At 34.5% G+C, this 10,737-nt stretch overlaps 1 protein-coding gene across 2 annotated transcripts in view; it reads left to right on the top strand.

Annotated features, from left to right (window-relative positions):
• The window catches only part of LOC110448503, a 47,212-nt gene extending 37,561 nt beyond the window's left edge, over positions 1–9,651 (top strand). For both annotated transcript variants that reach the window (XM_021494776.1, XM_021494783.1), the window contains 4 exons: positions 502–649; positions 1,514–1,629; positions 5,169–5,252; positions 8,646–9,651. In XM_021494776.1, coding sequence (XP_021350451.1) covers positions 502–649; positions 1,514–1,629; positions 5,169–5,252; positions 8,646–8,912 — 615 coding nt within the window. In that variant the 3' untranslated portion in view covers positions 8,913–9,651. The remainder of the gene's footprint in view (positions 1–501; positions 650–1,513; positions 1,630–5,168; positions 5,253–8,645) is intronic.
• Positions 9,652–10,737: the final 1,086 nt, after the last annotated feature.

Consider the following 10,737-nt stretch of genomic DNA (forward strand, 5'->3'; position numbering starts at 1 on the left):
CGGGACTACAATGTTACTTTTGGAAGTGTTTATAACTCTAGACTGTTATAACCCTACATGGGCTGTCCATGGGACTACAATGTTACTTTTGGATGTGTTTATAACTCTAGACTGTTATAACCCTACAGGGCTGTCCACGGAACTACAATGTTAATTTTGGAAGTGTTTATAACTCTAGACTGGTATAACCCTACAGGGCTGTCCGCGGGACTACAATGAGTTTGTAGTGTATGAGAACCCTTACACGGTTGTCTGAGGGACTACAATGTTAATTTTGGATGTGTTTATAACTCTAGACTATTATAACCCTACAGGGCTGTCCGCGGGACTACAATGAGTTTGTAGTGTATGAGAACCCTTACACGGTTGTCTGAGGGACTACAATGTTACTTTTGGATGTGTTTATAACTCTAGACTGTTATAACCCTAAATGGGCTGTCCACGGGACTACAATGTTACTTTTGGAAGTGTTTATAACTCTATACTGTTATAACCCTACAGGGCTGTCCGCGGGACTACAATGAGTTTGTAGTGTATGAGAACAGAAGAGCCATGATTGAGTACATCATTTCGTTTAAACTTGGACCAGAAGGAACGGCTGCGATGCAACAATTGAACACTCCTTCAGTGTCCGTAGCCAACACTCCAGGTAGTGTATTTAAAATGTTTGGTAATACTTAATTATTTATCAGTTTAAAGAGAAATCTTGCCATTGATGTAGTAATTGAAAAAGGTGGTAAATAAGTTACTTGTATTTGTACAAAGGATGCTGATATTTTATATTTTACCTGTTTTTGGATTTCACTTCACTACAGTTACATGTACCAAAATTGTTTTGAAATGACCTTGATAAAAACATGATACAGTCCTATACATGTATGTACTGTAAAACTTGAAACTTGAAACTTGTATGTGCAGGCAGCTACAATGTAAACAAGATAGCCTTACCTGTTACAATGATTACCTGTTAATTACCAGGTCACAGGTACATTTCTTGTATCTAGTAACCACAAAGTAGTTGTGAAATTTTCATACAGAATATGACCGACATAATTAACACAGGTCATTATAAGGTCAACCCCATTAGTGACAGGTTTAGAGTCACTGTAATGATGTGTAAGATATGCTTTATAGAATTAGATGAAGTGCAAAATATACAAATAGGATATTTATGTATGATGTACCTTCTTTGAAGCACACCTTTTGAGATTTGTTTCCTTCTGTATAATTGATCGACTGATCTTACCATATCACAAAGATGTGCACAGTTTATATAATTATTGCACAACAGAAGGATGGATTGTTAAATAACACTGTTGTGAAGAAAGTTATTTTGGTGCATTGTACCCTCACACAACTTTAACATAAGGTCACAATCAATATTTTGATGCCGTAATATGTTTTAATGAACAAAGAGTTTATAAAACGTTTCTCTTGTATAAATATTTTTTTTGAAAAGAACTTGCTGACTGAAAATTGTGAGTGAATGTATTGTTTATTGATTACTGGACAGGTGGAGAAGGTGAACCAGTTGACGATAATCATCTTGATCGGATCAGAGAAGTACGAGAGGCAGTTCGCCGAAAGCGATGTCAGGACAGGGGGATTATTTATAGTGAACCAAACAAGGTTTGTAGTTCTATCACATACAGTATAAATGTGAGAAGTCATAGAGCCTTGACATACAATATATATGTGAGAAGTCATGGAGCATTTAGGGGATAGTACATTGTTTTGAGTGGCTATACTGGCGAGACCGATAGGTCGAGAGTTTAAACCAAATTTCATGTTCTAATCGCCAGTATAGACACGAAAAACAACGTAGTATCCCCATTCTAACACCCCTTAACAAATATACTACGCTAATATGTTTAGAAAAATTGTATTTCCTTGTACAAAAGTACGTAGTAAAATACTTTGTGACCTGAACAGGCGACGTGTCAATCTGCAGCGGACTGACCAATCGGAAAGAAGCTTTCAAAAGTCGGTCATTTGGCCCCGCCCATACTGGCGAGCGCTCGATCTGTATGTTGACGAGGCGGAATATTTGGATTGTTCGTGAATATCCTGTTACCGAAGTTTATACGACACATTTGGATTGATATTGACCAAGTTCTTACATTTCCATGTCGGTATGCATTCCCAATCTGTGCTTATCGACAAAATCGGCGATTATTTGTATAGATTTGTGAAGAGTTTTGTGTAAATGCATACAACACATGTGAAATGTTTCATTTGATTTGGGATCTAAATATATGCCTTCACACGGATGGAAAGAACGTTTCAGTAATAAATGGAGGTAAGACCAAGGAATGAGTACTTTTTACTTTTTAATTCATTCAATAAATACATTTCATCGGTCGTTTCTGTTCCCTTGCCTGCTAGCCTTATCAGCAGGATTTCGCTAAGAGGCGAGCTTGACGCCATATTGTTTTGGCTTGAAACGGGGCGTGGCTTAAGTGCGATGGGAGGAGCTTAACACGATTGATCATGATTCTATCGCAGATTAGAACATGGTCCGTATCCAATCAAAACATGCATTGCAAACGAATCATGTTAGAATGACATACAATATAAATGTGAGAAATCATGGCGCATTGACATACAATATAAATGTGATCAGTCACGGAGCATTGACATACAATATAAATGTGAGAAGTCACAGAGCATTGACATACAATATAAATGTGAGGAGTCACGGAGCATTGACATAAACTATAAATGTAAGAAGTCATGGAGCCTTGACATACAATATAAATGTGAGAAATCATGGAGCATTGACATACAATATATATGTGAGAAGTCATGGAGCCTTGACATACAATATAAATGTGAGAAGCCGTGAAGCCTTACCATACAATTTAAATGTGAGAAGTCATGGAGCCTTGACATACAATTTGAATGTGAGAAGTCATGGAACCTTGACATACAATTTGAATGTGAGACGTCATGGAGCCTTGATATAAACTATTAATGTGAGAAGTCATGGAGAATTGACATACAATATAAATGTGAGAAATCATGGAGCCTTGACATAAACTATAAATGTGAGAAGTCACGGAGCATTGACATACAATATAAATGTGAGAAGTCATGGAGCATTGACATACAATATATATGTGAGAAGTCATGGAGCCTTGACATACAATATAAATGTGAGAAGTCGTGGAGCCTTACCATACAATTTAAATTTGAGAAGTCATGGAGCCTTGACATACAATTTGAATATGAGAAGTCATGGAACCTTGACATACAATTTGAAAGTGAGACGTCATGGAGCCTTGACATAAACTATAAATGTGAGAAGTCATGGAGAATTGACATACAATATAAATGTGAGACATCATGGAGCCTTGACATAAACTATAAATGTGAGAATTCATGGAGAATTGACATAAACTATAAATGTGAGAAGTCATGAAGCATTGACATAAACTATAAATGTGAGAAGTCATGGAGCATTGACATAAACAATAATTGTTAGAAGTCACGGAGCCTTGACATACAATATAAATGTGAGAAATCATGGAGCCTTGACATACAATATAAATGAGAGAAGTCATGGAGCCTTGACAGAAACTATAAATGTGAGAAGTCATGGAGCATTGTCATACAATATAAATGGTAAGAAGTCATGGAGCATTGTCATACAATATAAATGTGAGAAGTCATGGAGCATTGACATACAATATAAATGTGAGAAGTCATGGAGCATTGACATACAGTATAAATGTGAGAAGTCATGGAGCATTGCCATACAGTATAAATGTGAAAAGTCATGGAGCCTTGACATACAATATAAATGTGAGAAATCATGGAGCCTTGACATACAGTTTAAATGTGAGAAGTCATGGAGCATTAACAAACAATATAATTGTGAGAAGTCATGGAGCATTGACATACAATATAAAGGTGAGAAGTCATGGAGCCTTGACATAAACTATAAATGTGAGAAGTCATAGAGCATTGTCATAAATATAAATGTGAGAAGTCATGGAGCCTTGACATACAATATAAATGTGAGAAGTCATGGAGAATTGACATACAATATAAATGTGAGAAGTCATGGAGCCTTGACATATACAATATAAATGTGAGAAGTCTCGGAGCATTGACATACAATATAAATGTGAGAAGTCAGGAAGCATTGACATAAACTATCAATGTGAGAAGTCATGGAGCCTTGACATACAATATAAATGTGAGAAGTCATGGAGAATTGACATACAATATAAATGTGAGAAGTCATGGAGCCTTGAATTATACAATATAAATGTGAGAAGTCACGGAGCATTGACATACAATATAAATGTGAGAAGTCATAGAGCTTTTACATACAATGTAAAAGTCTCGTTTTATCCTGTTATGTCTAACTTTATCATTTTAGGCCTCACTTTATCCTGTTAGGTCTCATTTTATCCTGTGAGGTCTCACTTTATCATGTTAGGTCTCACTTTATCATGTTATGTCTCACTTTATCATGCTAAGTCTCACTTTATCGTGTTAGGTCTCACTTTATCTTGTTTTGTCTCACTTTATCCTGTTAGGTCTCACTTTATCATGTTAGGTCTCAATTTGTCATGTTAGGTCCCACTTTATCATGTTATGTCTCACTTTATCATGTTATGTCTCACTTTATCTTGTTAGGTCTCACTTTATCATGTTAGGTCCTTCACTTTATCATGTTAGGTCTCACTTTATCATGTTTTGTCTCACTTTATCCTGTTAGGTCTCACTTTATCATGTTAGGTCTCAATTTGTCATGTTAGGTCCTTCACTTTATCATGTTATGTCTCACTTTATCATGTTAGGTCCTTCACTTTATCATGTTATGTCTCACTATATCCTGTTATGTCTCACTTTATCATGTTATGTCTCACTTTATCATGTTAGGTCTCACTTTATCCTGTTAGGTCTCACTTTATCCTGTTAGGTCTGTCTTTATCCTATGATGCTTCATCTTAAATGAGAGATTTTTTGCTTTACCTAGGGATTCGGGAGTTTTACGGTGTGATGTTCAACCTACACAAGGATATCCCATCTTATGCTAGGAAGGTCAACATACAGTAATATTGGGGTTAATTCTGAAAGTTTGAATTTGTCCTTTCTGTTATTGATGATTATACGTGTTTGTGTATGCCTCTAAAACAAATGTTTAATTTCTCCAGCAAAGAAAACATAAAGATGACCAGATGTGGAACAAGCTACAGATGTTGCATGGGGTCAAGCCAGAAGTGGACAAACCAGGAAAGGTCAGCTCAGGAATAAGGATTGCATGCTTTCTGACATGAGTGAAAGACATCATTACATTTACATTCCTCATTTGTTTATGCAGTGGCCTCTTTAGTTAATATGTATGCTACAATACAGTTAATATGTATACTACAATACAGTTAATATGTATGCTACAATACAGTTAATATGTATGCTACAATACAGTTAATATGTATACTACAATACAGTTAATATGTATGCTATAATACTGTTAAGGATGTATGCTACAATACAGTTAATATGTATGCTACATTACAGTTAATGATTTATGCTATAATACAGTTATAATGTATTCTACAATACAGTTAATATGTATGCTACAATACAGTTAATATGTATGCTACAATACAGTTAAGGATGTATGCTACAATACAGTTAATATGTATGCTACAATACAGTTAAGGATGTATGCTACAATACAGTTAATATGTATGCTACAATACAGTTAATATGTATGCTGATGTATGCTACAATACAGTTAAGGATGTATGCTACAATACAGTTAATATGTATGCTACAATACAGTTAAGGATGTATGCTACAATACAGTTAATATGTATGCTACAATACAGTTAAGGATGTATGCTACAATACAGTTAATATGTATGCTACAATACAGTTAAGGATGTATGCTACAATACAGTTAATATGTATGCTACAATACAGTTAAGGATGTATGCTACAATACAGTTAATATGTATGCTACAATACAGTTAAGGATGTATGCTACAATACAGTTAATATGTATGCTACAATACAGTTAATATGTATGCTGATGTATGCTACAATACAGTTAAGGATGTATGCTACAATACAGTTAATATGTATGCTACAATACAGTTAAGGATGTATGCTACAATACAGTTAATATGTATGCTACAATACAGTTAAGGATGTATGCTACAATACAGTTAATATGTATGCTACAATACAGTTAAGGATGTATGCTACAATACAGTTAATATGTATGCTACAATACAGTTAAGGATGTATGCTACAATACAGTTAATATGTATGCTACAATACAGTTAAGGATGTATGCTACAATACAGTTAATATGTATGCTACAATACAGTTAAGGATGTATGCTACAATACAGTTAATATGTATGCTACAATACAGTTAAGGATGTATGCTACAATACAGTTAATATGTATGCTACAATACAGTTAAGGATGTATGCTACAATACAGTTAATATGTATGCTACAATACAGTTAAGGATGTATGCTACAATACAGTTAATATGTATGCTACAATACAGTTAATATGTATGCTGATGTATGCTACAATACAGTTAAGGATGTATGCTACAATACAGTTAATATGTATGCTACAATACAGTTAAGGATGTATGCTACAATACAGTTAATATGTATGCTACAATACAGTTAAGGATGTATGCTACAATACAGTTAATATGTATGCTACAATACAGTTAAGGATGTATGCTACAATACAGTTAATATGTATGCTACAATACAGTTAAGGATGTATGCTACAATACAGTTAATATGTATGCTACAATACAGTTAAGGATGTATGCTACAATACAGTTAATATGTATGCTACAATACAGTTAAGGATGTATGCTACAATACAGTTAATATGTATGCTACAATACAGTTAAGGATGTATGCTACAATACAGTTAATATGTATGCTACAATACAGTTAAGGATGTATGCTACAATACAGTTAATATGTATGCTACAATACAGTTAAGGATGTATGCTACAATACAGTTAATATGTATGCTACAATACAGTTAATATGTATGCTGATGTATGCTACAATACAGTTAAGGATGTATGCTACAATACAGTTAATATGTATGCTACAATACAGTTAAGGATGTATGCTACAATACAGTTAATATGTATGCTACAATACAGTTAAGGATGTATGCTACAATACAGTTAATATGTATGCTACAATACAGTTAAGGATGTATGCTACAATACAGTTAATATGTATGCTACAATACAGTTAAGGATGTATGCTACAATACAGTTAATATGTATGCTACAATACAGTTAAGGATGTATGCTACAATACAGTTAATATGTATGCTACAATACAGTTAAGGATGTATGCTACAATACAGTTAATATGTATGCTACAATACAGTTAAGGATGTATGCTACAATACAGTTAATATGTATGCTACAATACAGTTAAGGATGTATGCTACAATACAGTTAATATGTATGCTACAATACAGTTAAGGATGTATGCTACAATACAGTTAATATGTATGCTACAATACAGTTAATATGTATGCTGATGTATGCTACAATACAGTTAAGGATGTATGCTACAATACAGTTAAGATGTATGCTACAATACAGTTAAGGATGTATGCTACAATACAGTTAATATGTATGCTACAATACAGTTAAGGATGTATGCTACAATACAGTTAATATGTATGCTACAATACAGTTAAGGATGTATGCTACAATACAGTTAATATGTATGCTACAATACAGTTAAGGATGTATGCTACAATACAGTTAATATGTATGCTACAATACAGTTAAGGATGTATGCTACAATACAGTTAATATGTATGCTACAATACAGTTAAGGATGTATGCTACAATACAGTTAAGATGTATGCTACAATACAGTTAAGGATGTATGCTACAATACAGTTAATATGTATGCTACAATACAGTTAAGGATGTATGCTACAATACAGTTAATATGTATGCTACAATACAGTTAAGGATGTATGCTACAATACAGTTAATATGTATGCTACAATACAGTTAAGGATGTATGCTACAATACAGTTAATATGTATGCTACAATACAGTTAAGGATGTATGCTACAATACAGTTAATATGTATGCTACAATACAGTTAAGGATGTATTAAGGATGTATGCTACAATACAGTTATTATGTATGCTACAATACAGTTAAGGATGTATGCTACAATACAGTTAATATGTATGCTACAATACAGTTAATATGTATGCTAATATACAGTTAAGGATGTATGCTACATTACAGTTAATGATGTATGCTATAATACAGTTATAATGTATTCTACAATACAGTTAATATGTATGCTACAATACAGTTAATATGTATGCTCGATTACTGTAACATTGGACTCCATGCCAAAATAGTTCATCCACATTTGTTCTTTATCTTTATAAATGGTATTTGCAACAGCTAAATCCATACATGACAGTCTTGTTAGGTACACGGATATTTATCTTTTAATAGCACACTGATAATTCTCAATTGTGAGATAATGGTGATTAATATAAACGTTAAGGGGAAATAACTCTTATGTGCAAAAAGATATGATGTGCAAGAAACTGATGTCATTAAGTGGCCTTTTTGTTATATAATTATAGATCATACCTGGAGCTTCAGCACCTGTCCAGGAACTGAGTAGTCAATCAGATGACGCCAAGATTAACAACACAGACAGTTTAACTATGTCAGGGGGAGTTAACTACGAACAGGAACCAGATCCTGTGGAGCAGGTGATGAGTGGACTTCTTCAGGAATTCCTTGGAGTCACTGATACAGATGATGTGGAGATTGCCAAATACTACATCACAACCAATAAGATGAACATCAATGATGCTCTAATGAACTACTATAATGATTTACCGTGATTAATTTTCATTTTTAAAAAAAATGTCAATGAATTGGCATCTGGCATTCTGATTATGTAATTTGGTTAAAATTTCAATGTTTCTTTAGGTTTTTTTTGCTGATAGATGTAAAGTTCTACTTACCATAGCTGGGGTTTAGTCTCATATTTATCAGTAGAAATAAACAGGTCATTTACTATTGCTATTTTGTATAAAGCTTCCTCTTCTTAATTACACATGAAGAAAAATTTGAAATCTCATATTTTCACAATTCAAACTGGGAGCAAACGTTACTTGTCTTGGGGGGGTTAGTCACCCACGGATAATATACACAAATTTATATTTCAACAAATACATCTAAGATGAGTTTGAGAATTGGACTTGACATACATGTATGGTGAAGATTGATATACCTGCAGGCTTTGAACACCTAGCCGAGAGGTGTACTGCAGCCTGTAGCTGTATTAATCCCTCCAGTGGTTGATCTTGATGGAAGGGAACATAGGATGTGTGATGAAATGAGACAAATCAAAGAAAAACTCAGGTGGGTGGGAAGATGATCGAACAACTTTTTACATCCGATCTGGAATCCAACCTGTGCTGCATGGTGCAAGGTGACTGTGCTTTCCACTGTACACCCGACATCATCTGGACTTTCATGGATTATTGAAAGACACATTGTCTTCATGTGTGATGTCTGTGATGAAAAAACATTTATGATTTTTAGCTCACCTGGCCCAAAGGGCCAAGTCAGCTTATGCCATGATGCAGCGTCCGTCGTCCGTCCGTCATCCGTCGTCCGGAGTCCGGAGTCCGGCGTCAATATTTTACTTTAAACAACTTCTTCTTAATAACCAAAAGGCCTAGGGTGATGATATTTGACCAGAAGCAAACTAGGATGAAGGGCTACCAAGTTTGTTCAAATAAATGACCTTCACCTATTTTCAAGGTCACAGGGGTCAAATATGTTAAAAACTTTAAACAACTTCTTCTCAATAACCAAAAGGCCAAGGATGATGCTATTTGGTCAGTAGCATGCTGTGATAAAAGGCTACCAAGTTTGTTCAAATCAATGACCTTCGTCAATTTTCAAGGTCACAGGGGTCAATTGTCTTAAAAAATCTTTATACAACTTCTTCTGAATAACTAAGAGGCCTAGGCTAATGATATTTGGCCAGTAACATACTAGAATGAAGGGCTAACAAGTTTGTTCAAATGAATGACCTTTACTTATATTCAAGGTCACAGGGGTCAAATATGTTAAACACCTTTAAACAACTTCTTCTCAATAACCAAAAGGCCTAGGATGATGCTATTTGGCCAGTAGCATGCTGTGATGAAGGGCTGCCAAGTTTGTTCAAATGAATGACCTTGACTTTTATTCAAGGTCACAGGGGTCAAATATGTTTAAAACCTTTAAACAACTTCTTCTGAATAACTAAGAGGCCTAGGGTTAAGGTATTTCGCCATTAGCATGCTGGGATAAAGGGCTACCAATTTTGTTCAAAAGAATGACCTTGACTTATATTCAAGGTCACAGGGGTCAAATATGTTTAAAACCTTTCAACAACTTCTTCTCAATAACTAAGAGGCATAGGGTTACGATATTTGGCTAGTAGCATGCTGTGATTAAGGGCTACCAAGTTTGTTCAAATGAATGACCTTCCTCCATTTTCAAGGTCACAGGGGTCAATTGTCTTAACAAATCTTTAAACAACTTCTTCTGAATAACTAAGAAGACTAGGATAATGATATTTGGCCAGTTACATGCCAGAATAAAGGGCTACCAAGCTTGTTCAAATGAATGACCTTTACTTATTTTCAAGGTCACATGGGTCAAATATGT

This window comes from Mizuhopecten yessoensis, unplaced genomic scaffold (assembly GCF_002113885.1).
Source record: "Mizuhopecten yessoensis strain PY_sf001 unplaced genomic scaffold, ASM211388v2 scaffold429, whole genome shotgun sequence".
In the NCBI taxonomy this organism is placed as follows: domain Eukaryota; kingdom Metazoa; phylum Mollusca; class Bivalvia; order Pectinida; family Pectinidae; genus Mizuhopecten; species Mizuhopecten yessoensis.